Genomic DNA, 18,134 nt, shown 5'->3' with positions numbered 1-18,134 from the left:
CTGGCTGTTTGATTCAACTCTTTTTTCACTATAAATACATTTCTTTATTTAGCAATTAAAATCACAGAGAGGGAGCAGAGCCTAGTAATCAGCTCTTGAACTGACTGGTAAAAAATTCTTGTTTGAAAAACTAATTCTCTCTATATTAAAAGATTTATTTGAAATTGAATGATTACTGTGAATCTCTGTGAATATAGTCTGTGCTGTCAAAAGACTGAAGGGCAGTCTTCCAGAATGAACTTTTGGTGGGTTTGATCACAGTAAAAACCTTCCTATATTAGAAATGTATGTCGTCCAGGGCCAGTAATACTTATCTAGACATTATTGTCCAAAAATCCTCTGTAAAGGTTTTTGCCACCTCTCTCCATTAGCTGCTGTCTAGCACCCCTGCACATTCAGCAGTGGTCTTCTACCATTCAGAAATCACAATGTGTTAACTGACAATGTTTAATTCTTTTCACTGCAAAATTAAACATCCTTATATATAAAAAAAAAAAGGTTAGGATTTTTAAATTCGTTTGTATTTATTTTAAGCATCTTCTGTTCAAGGATTTCAGGAGGTACTGCTTATATACTTTTCTTCCTTAAGTAGAATAGAGCAAGCTGCTTTTATGTTTGCACTTTATAGTATTAGCTGTCTGCCATGCTGTCTTTGTAGATTCCAGAAATACTTAACTAAACAATGAAAAAATGCATTTTTATTAGATGTAACATAGGCTAAGCTTGTCACTTCATCTATAACTGTTGTACTAATGTGTGATTAAGATGTTTTAAAGACAACACGGTATGAGAGTGATACATACTAAAATAAGCATTGCTGGGAACCTATTTTATACAGGAACATAAGCATCTCTCAAATATTGTCACTGTCATATTTGCAAATGAAACTTTGAGAAACTATGCAAAACACAAGGTTTGGTGCCTTTTTCAAGAATATGTTCCAACCTTGACCTACAGTAATGAGAAAGAATTAAACTGATGCTTTGTCATGTGTAATTATTTTATACAGCTTAGCTCAGTGAGCTTAACATATCATTTTGACCAAAAGATCAGTACTAGCAAAAACAGATCAACAGTGTTGTATGATGTTACATGCAGTAATTAATATGGATAATATGCAGGATTAATATGGGTACCTAGTTTTCAAGTGAAATATCTCTGACACTTAGACAGAGCTATTCTGGATCAGTCTACCACCTTTAATATTTATTCTTTAGGTTATTTTGATTTTGTCTCAGCATAGGTACTTTGTATCAGTTTGAGTTACTAGATATTTTAAACTTTGATAACATAAATTCTTTTAGACTGATGCCCTTTACAGGAAAAGGGGAGAAACAAGTTCTTCTAGGAAGTTCTATCCAACTATCTGGAACACTAAACTAATTGCATCCTACAAGGGTCCATTTATGTCTTCACTGAAAAAGAGACCAAGAGCCCATGCAGATGTGCACTTCTTCACACAAATATCTGGAGTATATAAGATCCAGAATAAAACAAGTTTCAACAAGGCAAGCTCTTATTAACATAAGGCATAAATGTGTTTAACATGACACAGATTCACTCCTCAGACTCAGAAGGAGAAGCTACATCTTATTACACAGCAGTACACCAGAATGCCTCCATCCAAGAGATATTTTCAAATATGCATAGAGATTCCCAACTGTTTGAAGGAAGGTCTTGCTAGTAGCAGAGGTATATTGTATATTCTGAAAGAAAGAACTCATTGTGAGATTGGAGTGGCTATTCTGCTTCTTATTTCCTTTCTCTGTCTCATAGGTATAAAGCATGTTTTTAGGAAGAACCTGCACAGTCTCCTGTTGCATGAATGTTACAATTTAGTTCAGCTGCTTTGAGCTGTTCTTCATAATAACTTCTGCTCTCTCAGGTGCTACCTGAACATGAAAACCCTTCCAATTTGGATGTGACTATTCACATTAGTGCTTGACTGGATCATTTACTAAGGTTGCAGCATGGGATGCATGTATGTACCTACATCCTTTTCACTGGGTTTTGCTTCAGTCTTTTTTCAGAAAGAGCTGTCACAAAAGCACTCATAGCAGGTAGGCCTCATTCAATTTCTGTGTGGGACATGGCACTTTAAAAATTAAAATTTCTTCTGAATTAAAGCAGCTTTGGTTTGGATTATTCAACGAACTTAGAAAAAAATGAGCTAACACCACTGATTTCTAAATTCATAATCTTCATTAATGCAGCTTGATTTTCCTGAGAGCCCACATATGGACTAGTGCTAAAAAACTTTTACCCTAGAAATGCACTATTACAATAGAAGCAGAATAAAACAGTAAGGTAATGAATTTAAGCCATTTTTTGCTTCCAATCATATTATTCTAAAGGAATACAAGTAGAAGCTCAGCTGCTAAAGAAGATAAGAAACCATAACTTTTATTAAGAAGGACAAAATAATACTTTTAAGTACATGCCCACAGGCTCACAGTTCTAAGTGGAAGATTAGTTTTATTTCATTAGAGAGGATCTAATGATTCTTTTGACTACATAAGCAGCAAGAAAAATTGAAAGAATAATATTTATTTCTAGAAAAAATAATGAATTAACTCATTTTAATGCATTAATAAAACCATATGAATACTGATTTTGTATCATCCATATTATATAAATGACAGTAAAAAGTTATTCTGTATACATAAAAATCCATAGACTATTCATCAAAACAGGACTACATGAAGCAAATTTTTCCTGTATAAAGAAAAGCTTTCTGCAAACTTTCACATTTAGACTCACAGGAAAAAATTAATGGTTTTCACATAAGACTCCCAACCAATTTCCAGACCTTTAAAGGCACCCTGCTTGAATATCTACAAAATCTGTAAAAATGTAAAAACCAAAACCCTCAGCACAATCTAAGTTTCAAAAGCACACTTTCACAGTCAGTGCAGGATGCCCAATGAAAATCTGACCTATAGCTGTCACAAGAAAAAGTCTTCATCAGATGTAACATCATAATATGAAGGTTGAAGGGAACATCTGTAAATGCTGCAGTGATGAACATCATTACACTGAAGTTTCCTCTCTGGACTGGTGAAGTTGCAGAGTTTATGGAAAACTGCTGTGGGCATTGCAGTGAAAGAAGACCTTATAGACAATATCTCACAACCCAAAATATTGTTTAAGAATTCATTGAGAGCTGCTGTATCAAATTGCCATGGCTAGAGGTGATAAATAACTTGGGTTTAGAAATATAAAACGATTCAGAGCATCAGTGTGTGAAAGAAGTCTCATGGTAAAATATCATTAAACTTACTATTTGAAAGAGAACCTGTGTATCTAAGTTGAATTCAGAAAGAGTGTATTTCTTTTATAAGAATTTCAAGAGGGCACAAATGTTCTGTCTAGTATAATCTACTACGATTCACAGTTATTTATTCTATGCAAGGTTTATTTTTGAATTATGCATCAAAGTTTCCTGCATGAGTTCTCCTTGGTTTTAATATGAACACTTATACAAAAAGGAGACAATATATTTTTTATTTTTATAGCTTCTATTCTTTCAAGTTATAAAGTGTAGTACAGCAGTCCTGAATTCACTCAGAAAACCTTTAAGAGTCATCAGATAGTTAATCATAAATTGTGCTATTTTTCTATAACTGTGTAAAGTGAAAGAACAAAACCTTCCAAAATGAAGGTATGATGATACAATAATTCAAACTTGGAATATTGTTTGTTACTGTTTTCTCATGCCTACCTTTGAACAGTCTTCTGTGACTTTATAAATGCTACAGTTTATTCAAGATGGTGCTAATCATGTTTTTAATTTCAAAAGTCAATACAATTTGTAAATTATTACTAACCTAATAGAAATTAATTCACCCACTGTTAGAACACTTCTATTAGAGCCTCTGCTGTGCACAACAAACAAGTGCAATGATTCTAGGGCAAACACTACAGAAAATGATGTATTTGCCCAAGCAAACAAAAGGAAAAGTAGAACATTTATTTTGAGGTTATCAAATGCAATACATATTTTGCTGATTTTATGTAATTAAACCCATTCCATCCTGAAGCAACATGAGATTAATCTAAGCATATACCGTGAACAGATATTAAATATCTGTTAATTAAATATTAAAGCAGGAATGACTTTTATTGCTATAATTCATGGCAAAATAGGGAACAAACCCCACAAGTATTATGAAGGAAGGGAGGGATCTTATGCCAGTTCATGTCTTTTCCATGTTGACATGGAAATATGTATCATAAGCCCTTCTTAAATTGACTCAGTGCTTTGGTATCTGAAAACTTCTGGTTCTCCTGTTGTGGAAAGCTAGTGGTGTGAAGATTTTTGAGTCCATGGGAAGACTGAAAGTTCACAGTTCTGGGTAAGGCATTTGCAAATTTGCATATTTTGAGACAGTACAAGCTCACAGTTGTTTTTTCTCTACAATCTATCAATCACTGGTCCTTGTTGGCAGCAGCCTATTAGGCAAAGCAGTAAGAGCCACAGTGGGCAGTTCCTATATTTTAAGTTGCTCAGGCACATCTGTTGCATAGGTGTCAAGTGGTGCCTCTGACGGCAGTTTACATTCTTCCGTGTTTTAAACAGTGATGATCAGTTCAAGTAGAAGGAAACTGAAATCAATTTACTGACTTCCCTTATATCACCATTTATCTTCTTTTGTTGGGTAAAAACAGGAAGGGGTTTTTAGTAGTTTCAGAATATTTAAGCATCAAAATAGCCTAAGAGCTGTGCTAAAGCTGAGCATTTATTTGATGAGAGATGCTTATTAAAATCACTTTTTAACAATTTGCTCAGCAATTAAAATCAATCATGCTGTTTAATTTCTCTTAATTTGGATACTTCAGATATGCACTTTATATGAAACTCTTCCTTCAAAACTTGATTAGCTGTTTTTAATAATCTCCATTATTCCTGAATCCTTCAACACACAAAATATTAGTATTCTTTTTTAACTCACATCTATTTTTATTTCACTTAAATCGCTGGTCTCAAGATATACGGTCCATATTATGCTCTCCTCTGTGTATTTTTAATTTATCTCTCTTCACATTCTAGCTAGGCTCTCTGGACAACCAAAGCTGTACAAATGTCAGTTAAATCTCTTTATGTTTGCGAAGTGGAACAATCTCACTCTATTTGCATAGCTGCCATAATTTTAGCTTTAATGCTAAGATGCCACTGAAATTTCTAACTCATATGCTTTGGTAGTGCATAACTTCTTAATTTCAGTTCCTATTTTTCCAATTAATCTAATAAATCCTGTAACAGTAAACTCCAGGTACTACATAACAACACTCAGCTGTGGCTTTGAAAGTGAAGTTTGAATTTTTATGTCCTGCTAGAACCAGTGCAGTCACACAGCTGGGTAAGGCTGGAGGGGCTGAAGACTCCTCTGAGATGTCTTTTCCCTCATGCTGCAGTGACACAGACCTCATGCCCCATGAGAGGGTTCTTGCTCCCTCACGTCCTGGCCACTACTGATCCTCTCAGGCATGAATGCAGGAATGTGGGAATTATGGTCTGAGGCTTTGATGAAAGCACGAGCCTGTACTGTGGGAAACGCTAGATCCAGAAAAAACCATAGAATTCAAGAACTAAGGGCCATATTAAAAAAAAAAAAAAAAAAAAAAAAAACAGAAAAAAAAAGGCTTAAACAAAAAAAATGGAACAGCTGAAGCATATGAAATGCAAACTGTTAAGTAAGCTTTCATTTCAATAATACCCTTTTTCATTTACTGACCTTTTCCCATCTAGGCTTGATAATCTCTTGGATAGCATTAGAGAAGGCAAAGGTTATAAGATTTAACTGATATCCAATATTGTAAGTGTTAAAACCCTTGAAATGCTTCCTTTGGAAAGACGCACAAAAAAGGAAAATTAAGAAATGCAAAGATACTTTTTCCCCATTTGTCTTCTGTCTCCAGGGCTTTTTCCTACTTGCAGCTTGAAACACAGATACAGCAAGTGGTTTAAGCAATCTCCTCAGGTCCTGATACACTACCAATATATAATTCTTTCTATTGTTTCTCATGTCAAGCCCAAATTTCAGTCATCAGCAGCTAGCTATGGCACATGTTTTTGAAACAGAAGGCAAAAACAGATGGAAAGAGTGAAGACTCTCAAAACAGATAAAATCTATTTGTCCTTAACTAATTTGAACAATGTAGGCTTTTCCCCATCAGTGCCAGAAACACTGGTGAGATGAACTGATGAGTTCATCAATATTGTTATTTATTATTATACTAATAGGAAGGCAGGATGAGGGGAGGAAAAGAAACAGTAAAGAGAGTGAGTGTACAGGTGTTTCAGTATTTAGAGAGAAAAGCAATGATGCCTGCTCAGTCATTATTGCTTTTAAAATGTCACAGTATCCTGGGATCATGACAATAGAAGTTGAGCAACACAGGATTTAGATAATCCCAGATTCAGAATCATAGGGCTAGAGGAGATTTTAAGAAGTTATTCAATTTATCTCCATATCACTAAGAAAAATCAGCTTTTGCTACATCATTTCTCAGTGCCTGCCTTGCCTGTTTTTAAAAGTCCATCTTTATGCAGATGCTGGATAACAAAACTATTTATTTTTGTCCTCATCACTAGAAAACTCTTGCTTATGTTTAAGAAGAATATATTTTAAATGCCTGCTATGCATCCAAGCCATTATAAAAGCAGACTTCTCCCTAGGTCATCACTTCTTTAATAATAATACTAACAGTAAAAAAAACCTTATATTGGTCAAAGGGCAGGACAGCTTTTCCCCCTTCAGTTACAGAAAAACAAATATAACCAAATAAAATTGAACAAAGGGCACTTTGACCGAATAAAAAGGCAAAATGAAAGGGTGGAGAGGACAGATCTGAGTACCTTCATAAAGATACTGAAACAGGAGATTCTTATTATATTACCACGATGTATTTAGTGCACCATCAGAGGTCTTGAGATGTAGGAACTAACCTGCAGGTCTCAGCTCCATTTAATAATCTAGAGCAATTCAGAGTTTCCTGCCCTTCTGGTTTCAATAATCATTCCGTACTTCTACCATCTACATCTCAGGTCTCTCAGGAAGCTGACACTGACACTTACTGACAAAAATAATATATTTACATTAATATATATACAAAGACAAAACATTTTAGTTAAGGAAATATTTAAGTCAAACTAACACCTTACTTTTAAAATACAGTGCCTCTGTCACCTATTATATCTTTGGGTAGATCCAATAATAAATATATTGTAAGCACATATATATGCACATATATGTTTATACAAGCATATATAAAAACATATATATAGCCTATATATGTGTGTGTGTGTGTTGGTGTGTGTTTTAGCATATATATAACATTACTTTTAAAAACACTATCAATTTAGAAAATCAGGAAAATTTAGAGGATGTTTGATTTCTTTATCACGACCTTAGTGTCTAATCAATCAAAATCAAAGAGTACAGTGCAATAGTATAAACAAAGTAATAGTATAATCATATAACATAATAACAGATATGGTATAATAGTACCATATAATATAATACCAAAGGTTTGAAAATATCTAATATATTAGCAATAAGTATATAAGCAGCCAAAAGTAATGATAGAAGAATCTTGTTCTTAGGATATCTGTAATTACAAGACCCTTACTTTATGTTGTTAGTGAAGTATTTGGTAGGAATACTTTAAGTGATCTATTGAACGGTCAGAAAAACAAAAACAAAGAGGTGCAGTTGAGATTAAATCTCAAATGCTGTTACCTGAAGAAGAAACACAGCATCTTCAGAAGATTTTTGAAATCCTTGGACAAAGGCTGCCAGTGAGTGTCAAGGGAGTCAAACGCTCACTGGACCTTGGTGCTGCCAAAGCAGGGGACGGCCCAAGAATTTAAAGAAAAGTGGCCTGTAGCTGTTTGCTAAAAGGATGCCCATTAAATTTCCTTAGGTATCAATCAATAAATTATACCTCCTACCTAACTTTTTAGAGATACCTAAAGGTGCATATTGTCCACTGCTCTCTCACGCTACTAATTCTCCTCACAGCCTTATTTGATATGACCTTTGATACTACCTACTAATACACACCACATTAACATCAGGATTTTTATTACAAGTAACTGCAATGAACTTTTCAACATCTTGGTCTCTGTCACCAGGAAGGGAAGGATTTCCTGCTCAGAGAAATACTTGTTTTGGTGATAAAAGCAATAAAGCAAAACCACAGAGATCAGCTCTCTGAAAATCTTTCTGCCATCCAAAAAATACTAGTGTTTTATAAGCTATGTAATATATTGATTCCAGAGACACACATCTAGACTGTTTCATTTTATTATATCTTCTTTGCTACTGCTGCTGAATGATGTCTCCCAAGCTGCTGCATACGTTTCTTTTTAAGATGTTTTATCTTCCCGTTTAATTTTTAGTTGTCTCATGGGAAGCCATACATATTGAGAGATTACTTCATACTTCATAGCCAGTGAAGGTTTTAAACTTGGGTCTGTTACCACACACTGAATTAAAAGGAGGATTTTATAAAGACCAAGCTCAAACAAAAATCCATATTCTTTTTGTCCGACTGCATTTTGTAAATGCCAATCCAGCTTCTCTTCCAGTGTAGTTTAGGTGCAGCGAATTTGAAGGAAAAATGTCTGAAGAAAACTGGAATTCTTTTTTTCCTTTTTCTTAAACAGAGCTGCAGGGAGATTTTATTTACTCCATGCAGGCAAAGCCTGAGAGAAGGCAACCCACGTTCATTTATTTTTCAAGCTAACCTTGACGCAGGCACACGGAACACCACACCTGACTCGAACAGAAGCTGTTTCAGCGAAACACGACTTGCAACAGGAGACAAAGGTGAGGCAGAAAAGCTACCTGCTGAGGACATCCTCTCCATTCCAGCAGGGGAGCCCGTCGGCAGCTGCCAGCTCGCTCCCGCACAGCTGATCCGCCAGGCTGCCGTAGAAGGCTCGGTACGGACGGAGGCGGCCGATGAGCGCCCTGCGCGCGGGAACACGGCAAAGAACCGTCAGTGCCAAACACAACACCTGAATTACCAAAATGCGAGCACTGGGAACACGGCAAAGAACCGTCAGTGCCAAACACAACACCTGAATTACCAAAATGTGAGCACTGCTCTAATACCGACACTCAACTGTGACGGACAAAAGGCTCTCCTACAATTCAAAGTTACAAAGTGTATGTTTATTCAGCGCTGGGCAGCAGCGTGAGGTAATCCTCTAATACAAACTGCCAAATCACAGGTGATCACAAAGTCTATTATTCAAACAAATACATATTCATAATAACAGCCCCTCCCATCCCCTGCTTCCTATGGTAATTAGCTTGAATAGCTATTAAGCATGCATGATTGACTTCTGGGGTTGTTTTTGTGGAGAGGGGTCTCAAAAGGAGGAAGTAAGGCGAGTCTTCCTCACCCTAAACTCTTGACCTTTTCTATCACTAACAATACAAATGACTTCTGGGGATAGTCCAATTTTCCAAAGAATGGGTTTCTGGTTCTAATGTCTATGTTCCTTTCAATCTGCTCTCTAGTTTCGTCTTTTCCCATTGTAAGCACAGCTGAGCAAACATGAAATGACAGACAATCAATTATTTAAGTTTCAGATAACTACTCCCTTCTAACTTTTAATTGTTTTCAGCAAGGTAACTAAGATCCTAATTTTCTAAGATTAGTGTTTCACACTGAGCCACCTCGCTGCTGTGCCTTTCCAAAAGACAAGAAATGCCTTCATGCCGTTACTCTCCACTGGGCCCAGTGATATTTTAAATCGATCTGTCAATACATGAGTTTGATTCTTTTAGATACGCTTCATTAGTTTACAAAGTTGGTATTCCCACTGGTCAAATTAAAAAAACAAAAAAAGCTACTTTAAATATTCTTTGGAATAGGGACTATTTTCTTTCAACCTGAAATTATCTTGCATTGTAGTGATACAGTTTGCAATGCTAGTTGGATAAATAGATAAAAAAATGCTCAAGAAAAATCATAGCAAATAAAGAAAAAGATGCATATGAATAAGTCTTCTGGTTTTCATAAGCATTGACAAGAAGTCCCCTACATATCTTTAAATACAAAAAGTATTTTTTAAAGTTATGCAGCAACTCAAGATTTAGGTAAAATGGATTTAAGATGTAGGTCTTAAGTGTTTAGTAATGATTTAAATAACTGTCTGAAGGATTGTGTCAGTCCTACCATGTGCTGGGCTGGCAGGTTATAAATTATGTATTGTTATTTAAAATAATTTTCAAGATACCCAGAGGTAACGGTAAAGTTTTGTACGTAATTCAAAACAAATTAATTACTTTTTAATTGGTATGTTCTTAACAGAATTGTTATATTTAATATCAATTGTTTGTTTATGTATTGAAAATCTCTTCCTCAGAGACCCTTTCCTACTGGGAAAATTAAAATACTTACTCATTGTGGAATGGAACATTACTGAGTTATCTATAACCTGCAGGCACACAGAAAAGCCCCACTAAAAGCTGTGGAAAAAATGCCAGAAATAGTATATCTATTTCCCTATATTTATTCACCATAGGACCAAAATACTATAGGTAATTTAATTGTTCAGTATTGTTTACTTCAAATTAAAACAGATAAAACATCAGTGATTTATACAGTCCATGATTTAAAAAGCCATACATTCTTTATATAATTGGGCAAATACTTTACACAAACGACAGTAGTTCTGATTTATATGTCTATTAAATGTGATGTGAGTGCTCTACTAATTCTAAAACTGCAGATCTGAAAAATTTCATGTAGGGTCAATTCTGACTATGCATCATATAATTGCCTGTGTGCATTAGGTTTTAAATATGATTCATCCATACTCTCCTAGCCATGAATGGTCATATCTTTTATTTCTCCACATCCAAAATTGAATCCAGTGTGCACAGTGGGTTTGCAATTTCCCTCCAAATGCCATTGAGTGGATTGATTTTGATTCTGTCTTTGCTTTATGTTTACATTCTGGGTGAAAAATAGTGTTTAGAGTCCTCTCAAAGTGAACAGTTGGAATTTCTTCTTCTGAATAAATAAAAATAAATAAATATAGCTGTCATAATATCTTGTCACAAACTGCATTCTAACAGAAAGGTCATTCAGTTTATTAGTAAATACATCCTGAGGTAAAGCTAAATTTAATAGAGAAGTAATAACTGATTTCAGCCCCTGTTGATGTCTGACCAAAGTAGTTAGAAGGGCAAATGGTCTGAATGTCAATTTTCACATGATCATCTTCTAGACTAGATAGCATGTAATTATAGGCAGCTGAGCACAAATGTGCAATTACAGTCCGTGGAAGCTGAAGATACTTTTATCTGTTTATGCCAAAATGTTCTTTTATTTATTTATCTATTTATCTATTTATCTATTTATTTATTTATTTAGTTAGTTTACATTTTCATCTTCTGTACTAGAAGCTGTCTGCAGTATGAATTTCTGGAGAAAAAAGCATTTAATATGTCACGGTTTGTATGTTGCTAGAAGGGTTTGATTAGTTTTTTTTTAATTTATCTAATAATTTTTTGGCATCAAAAGAATGGAGAAATTTCTTTTTCTTCTTGTACCAAACAGTATCAGAAAATACCAGCTTAGGTCCAATGGAAAAAATAATTCAGGAGAAGTTCAGGTAGCAGCAGCCCAACATGTATTTTAAAATGTAAACTTTCATCTGGACATGCATTTGGAAAACAGAAGTACCACAGGAAGTAAAAAAGGTGGAGTTAGGGAAGAGCATTTCCTTAAGAGCAGGCTGCAAGCACTTGCTGAAGTCACAGTTTCACAGGTTCTTACAGTTGCTATGGGAATATAAAGTGAAATGTAAAGTGATTGTGACTAATAAGGAAAAGAGGTGATCCAGGAGGTAGCAACTGTAGATGATATCAGATAGGAAACTGTTAACCTGAAATCTGCATCAGTGGATTTCAAACTTTCTTTGCCTTGTCCTCTGTGGTGCAGAGTTTGCATGCCATGAAGTGTCTCCAGAATCTCAGGCAGCTGAGAGGGAAGGGAAGGGAAGGGAAGGGAAGGGAAGGGAAGGGAAGGGAAGGGAAGGGAAGGGAAGGGAAGGGAAGGGAAGGGAAGGGAAGGGAAGGGAAGGGAAGGGAAGGGAAGGGAAGGGAAGGGAAGGGAAGGGAAGGGAAGGGAAGGGAAGGGAAGGGAAGGGAAGGGAAGGGAAGGGAAGGGAAGGGAAGGGAAGGGAAGGGAAGGGAAGGGAAGGGAAGGGAAGGGAAGGGAAGGGAAGGGAAGGGAAGGGAAGGGAAGGGAAGGGAAGGGAAGGGAAGGGAAGGGAAGGGAAGGGAAGGGAAGGGAAGGGAAGGGAAGGGAAGGGAAGGGAAGGGAAGGGAAGGGAAGGGAAGGGAAGGGAAGGGAAGGGAAGGGAAGGGAAGGGAAGGGAAGGGAAGGGAAGGGAAGGGAAAACAATGTTGCTTTGTGTTGCCCACTGCTTCTCATGCCCCTCAAGGTCTCTGAGGCAATCTCCCTGAAGTCAATCCAGTGTTCTGTGCTTTGAAACACAGAATGGTCCTGGGAGATGAGGTGAGATTTTTGAATACTGTATTGTGGTTGCAGAGTGTTAACAATCAGAAAACATCAATAACTTGTTTAGCTACATGTAACTGAGAAACATGCACCCATGTAATGGGTATTCCCTAAAAAACTTCTGTGTTGGCTAAAGCAAACTTCTCTTTTGCATATCTTTCTGTTACCACAATGTTTCCAAAACCCTGTATTTATATTTTGGATTGGTTTCTTTTCTCCACTATTTAGTAACTGAAGGTCCTTAAACTGAGAAGAATGGTTTGCCTTTGAAGCTCAGAAGCACTTTTTCTTCTCTAGACATCAGGAGTGAACAATTATGCCCTGCAATTCTTTCACATTTGTTTCCTTCTGCACTACAAAGTGAAATGAGAGAAAAAAGAGGACGAAGAAAACTTCTTTGTATTCTAGGAAATGCTATGACAGAAATGAAATTTCTGATTTTACCTTCGTACTTTATTTGCATAATGAAGCCTTTAATCTTAACTGCAACACCCAATGCCCTACAGTGCTATTACTACTTATGGTCATTAAAAACCTGATTAACTTGTCTAAATATAGACTGGACTTTGAGATTCCTTCAGCTACCTAAGATATCTGCAGGAAGCTGGAAGCCATCACAGAATCTGCTGATTTGGAAGGGACTCACAAGGATCTTTGAGTCCAACTCCTAGCCCTGCACAGGACCATCAAGAGTCCCACCACGTGCCTTAGAGTATGTATCAAACACTTTTCCAACTCTGTCAGGCTTGAACTTTGTGATACAACTTATGGGACACCTGCATCCTTCTCAGCAGGAGAAGATGAGTTGGGATACCCCAGGGCACCTCTGAGTGGCACTGGATGCTTGCAGCTAAAATGACTTCTCCTTTCCAGACTGTAATGGCAGCTCAAACACCTAACTTATACAGTCACACAAAGTACACTAAGCAATGCTGAATCAGGTTTAAATGAAATCTCCAAGCCTCTGCAGTCAGTTCAATTCACTATATACCAGCAAAAGAGCAGGAGGGAAAAAATCGCAGGTCTTGTTAGAACAAGGCTTTCTAAATTTAGTCCCAAATGCTTAGTTGTCTTTTTTTACAGCAGAAAGCTATGTAAGAAAAGTCATTCATTTTTATGCCTTATCAGCTTGTACAAACATTTTTCTGTAAAAAGCCACTGTCACTTTTTGACAGATTTAATAATGCCTGCTGATATGTAAAGTTCAATGTAATTTTAAAAATTACACATAGAGCTAACACTCATATTCTATCAATCTTAGATACCCTTCAAAATACTTTAAACCACATCAAATGACTGTGGTCGTAGGTCCATTATTTCCAAAAACAAATCTAGTCATGAAATCACCCTTTCCAAAATGTAACAGACTGTGTTTCAAATGTTCTCAAATGTTTCACTCTTTGGAGACTTTATTCTCTAGTAGTGCATGCCACTGCATTGAGCTTAATGTACTCTATTGTAAAATAATGGCTTACTTTATTCATTCTTTCTGGCTGTAAAACTAATGCCTTACTTTCTTCTGCTGGCAAGTGTTTCCTCACTGTCTCTGGAGAACATCTTCAACCCTTGATTATCTTTGTTCTGATCAAGGGAGCAAGCAGGAGACTGTTTAGGCTTCCTTACAGGAGGACCACATATCTTATTCACCTAAAAGGAAAAAAGCCACAAGAAGAAGGAAAGAACACACATAAGCAACAAATGTTACACATCCCTCAATTCAGTTTCACTACATTTTAACAAGAAAGAAAGACTAAGCTGTGAAAAGCATAATTACAATACTGTGTAACACTGTATCCATAATGAACGAAGCAAACAAATAATCAGTCATTTTGTAGTAGAAAAAAATAATAAAAGCATTCCTTTTTAAGGGACACCAAGTGCATAGGAAAGTCACCATGTATTTTATTGATTATGGTGCTTTTGTGTCCCCATAAGGAAGTGTATTTTTATGTAGACAGCATCAGTAACCTCAGAGAACATGATGTGTTGTGAACAACAGCGTATTTCCATTTTTTCTGTTATGTATCCCAACCACATTTTTAATATACATTGAACTTTGTGCTTTCTTTCAGGGCTGATGAATTATTATGGCATGTTCAGCCCAGTTACACAAAAAAAATAGTGAACAGCATGGTGGAAATTTGCATTACAACATTGAAAGATGTTAAGGTAAGGACCCAAAATGTAAGCTTAATGATACTGGACCACCGATGTTGAAAATATCAAGGAATTATATGTTTGGCTTTCTGATCTAGATGTCAATAGATAAAAATTCACATGAAGTCTCATTTTCTTCTTTGTAAAATGTGATACTGAGCATTTGGTATGACACAGGACATCAATTCACATTCATAGCTCATTACTCTTCCTAGTCATTAAATAAAAATAATTAGGAATATATATATATATTTATTAAATAAGAGGTAGTGATGCTCATAATCACATCTGACAAGGCATATTAAGCAGATTGAACAGCATGCATTTGTGTAAGCTAGCTCTGGTGAAAAAGTAATACTGTATGTGATTTATGAAAACCTGGTAGTCAACTTTTAGAGAGAAAAAGGGAGAGAGGAGATCAATGTGACCTCTAAGGCAGGCATCTAATTTTGAAGCAGAAACATATTCAAAATGCTGCCATGTGAAGGAAGGAGTATGTATGCTACACAACAAATTCCTATTGCATTTTATATCCCCACATGTAAGGACAGAGACAGCAAATAAATCTCACTTTCAAGTTATCATCATGCATTAAAGAGAGAAGTGCAAGTCTAATGGACCATCTTTCCAACTAAGAATTCCTGTAGAGCTAGTTAAGAAATGCATTTAAAATAGAATAAACACATCTAATTGTAATGAGTTTGTTGTCATGCATGTTGTATGTTATGATAATGAAAGACTCATTGAACACACATGCTTAGGCCAGTGAACAGAAGAAAGAATCAGCATTGTAACTACATAAGAACTAGTGTTCACCTTATGATTTGAAATTGAAGGTAAAGCTTAAAGAGAGTGGTCCTTTTAGGCTGTGGTTCACATGTCACAACTCAGGCAGCCAAGTTATAGTTCAGATCCCCTTCAAATGGCATGCATGAATTTACCTGCAAGACAAGTATCTCTGGACATATGACTAATGTCCTTTAAGGGATTACACTTTGAACATCACTTGAGGCATTCATTTCACTGTTTCTTCTAAGAGGCAGTGTCCCTTTGGGCAGCATCTTACTACATTCCTTCTTGTCCTCAAATTCAGTTTCAAACCTCCCTCACACTATTTCCCCTAATCATCTCTTCTTCAGCATACATTAAAGCATATTCCACCAGCTTAACTGGACTCCCTATTTCCCCCACCTTGTAAGTCTCTACACTTTTTCAATGCTTCATGCATCCTTAAGCAAGTTTGCTTCTTCAGTGCCAGTCTCTGCAGCAGCTTATCCCATCAGCTGCTCTGTGCCAATATAATGGAGAAATACCAGAAAACAAAATGCTTCCATCATTTTACTTGTCTCACTTTTATCATATTCTTTTATGCTTAGCTTCCCATACAATCTTCAGCTACTCTTTGTCTTACCAAAAATAAGAATACGGGTTTAACAGAGCGTGAACTAAGATCCAGATGTTTGGGAAGGAGGCTCAGTCTCAGGACAGGCCTGGGTCAGGTGTGTAGGGTGTTGTAGGGCCCAGGTGCCCTGCACATCTGGACAAGGCACCTTTGCTGTCCAGGCACTCCCAGAGCCTGTCTGCAGGGTGAGCCTGTGGGGAGAGGAGAAGCAGGGTGGAGATAACTTGCTGGCTAATGCAGCCCCTGAGCAGATGAGTACCAGCCCTTTGGGTCAAAGGGAAAAAAAAAGAAAAAGAGAAATAAATAAATTGGATCCATCTATAGTAAACAGAAAAAAAAAACTCATGTACATTCATCTTCACCAGGAAAACAAGAGAATCCACAGCTATCCATGTTTCTTGAATTTACAATAAAGTCTCATTATATTTTGCAATGACTAAAATGAACAAAAAAAGAAAATCAATAATTTTTACAGTCATAATGCCTTGGAATATGGATGATGATTGTTTTATATGTGCTTTACATAAACAGTTGTTTCAAAATACTGTCTTACAGCCTTTATCTTTCTCTTTGAGTCAATGTCTCAAAATCATTTGCTATAGCAGGAGATCTGCATTCACTGATACATGTAAATACAAACCTTAGTTTCAAAAACAAGATCTTAAAAATTATTCTTGCGTAAACTTTATACATAAAAATAGCACTAAAACCAGTAATTATCTGAAATGTCTTTTTAAGAACTGATTTTTTTCCCAGTGTTGGAAAATTCTGAAAATTTTAATAAAAAGCACTTGTACAGCACCACTGCCATTCTCACAAAGATATGCATGACAGTAATCAAACTGCTGAGAACTCAGTTCTGTTAATGAGTGCAGCAGCACAAATTCGGTCTTTAGCAGTCACTTACTTATACAGACACAGTTTCTGACTAGCTTCTTCAGCATTTACAATGGTGATGTCAGCATCTCTGTTACCCTTCTCATATCTATGTTATTTAAACCTCTGGGACCACCAGCTTTGCATGGTGTTGGTTCTTTTTCTGTGTTTGGCACACCATACTCATATTGCTCACCTAGCTGAATCCAGCCTGGGCTTTTCTAACTGTTCAGTAGTGCCTGTCACTTTTATGTCATTAACTTCATGTGCATGACAAATTTTTTTTTGCCTCTCTCACTAGGCCCAGTCTTCATTATCACCTGATTTTTGCAGTAAACTTGAGCATATGAAAATATCATGCTCGCCTTCAGGTGCCTGTTCTGTCTCTAAGCCAAATAATTTATAACTCAAATATATCAGTATTTAATTTCCCAGTACAGGGCTGATGACAGTCTAAAAAACAGATAAATACAGTTTCCATAAAAATGTCTGCCTTATATTTATTTTTTTGCACATTCTTCATATATACAGAAAGAAGTACATGCGGTAAGCGTAACACCACCTAGTTGTATTTCTTGTGTTTTCTGAAGGACTGCAACCATATCTGTTCCATATCAACTGTTTCTTAATTTTTAGTCTTTGGACTGAAAAATTAACCTTCCAATTGAGGAATCATACAGTGCCATTATTACCAGTCTTGAGAGACTGGAATCATAACTTTGAGAGAAGAGCAATGCTCTCACTACCCTACTGAACTAAGAAATTACCATTTTGCAGCAATACCTGATCAGAACATATTCTTACTATCTCTCAGTTTCACTGGAATGGGATTTCCTCTGAACACTTCCACAAACTGAGCATTTTTCTTGTCTTCAAAAACAAAAGAGTGTAAAATGATCCTCAAAGGGGATGAAAAATAGAAGAGTGAAACTAAGAAACTGTAAGAAAAATATTGCAGTGAAATACCTCCCACTGAATTTCAGGAAGAATTAAAGACTTCCACAAAATTTTAGAACAGGCAAGCCTCAGCCACTTGCTAGGATTTTTTCATTCTTTTTTTTTCCCCCTTTTTTGAAATGTTCTTAAATACCACACAATATTTAAGAGCATAAAGAGAAGCCTCAGAAAATTATAAAAATTCTGATTTTCA

The 18,134-nt window shown here is 36.1% G+C and overlaps 1 protein-coding gene across 1 annotated transcript in view; it reads right to left on the bottom strand.

Moving 5' to 3' along the window:
- The window catches only part of GPC5 (glypican 5), a 311,688-nt gene that overhangs the window by 173,189 nt on the left and 120,365 nt on the right, over nt 1-18,134 (bottom strand). The window contains exons 5-6 of the mRNA XM_056491777.1: nt 14,063-14,196; nt 8,853-8,978 (exon numbers count right to left, since the gene is read on the bottom strand). Coding sequence (XP_056347752.1) covers nt 8,853-8,978; nt 14,063-14,196 — 260 coding nt within the window. The remainder of the gene's footprint in view (nt 1-8,852; nt 8,979-14,062; nt 14,197-18,134) is intronic.

This window comes from Oenanthe melanoleuca, chromosome 1 (assembly GCF_029582105.1).
Source record: "Oenanthe melanoleuca isolate GR-GAL-2019-014 chromosome 1, OMel1.0, whole genome shotgun sequence".
NCBI classification, from domain to species: domain Eukaryota; kingdom Metazoa; phylum Chordata; class Aves; order Passeriformes; family Muscicapidae; genus Oenanthe; species Oenanthe melanoleuca.
The sequence above is the reverse complement of the archived record's forward strand: the minus strand, read 5'-3'. Positions and strand labels throughout refer to the sequence as shown.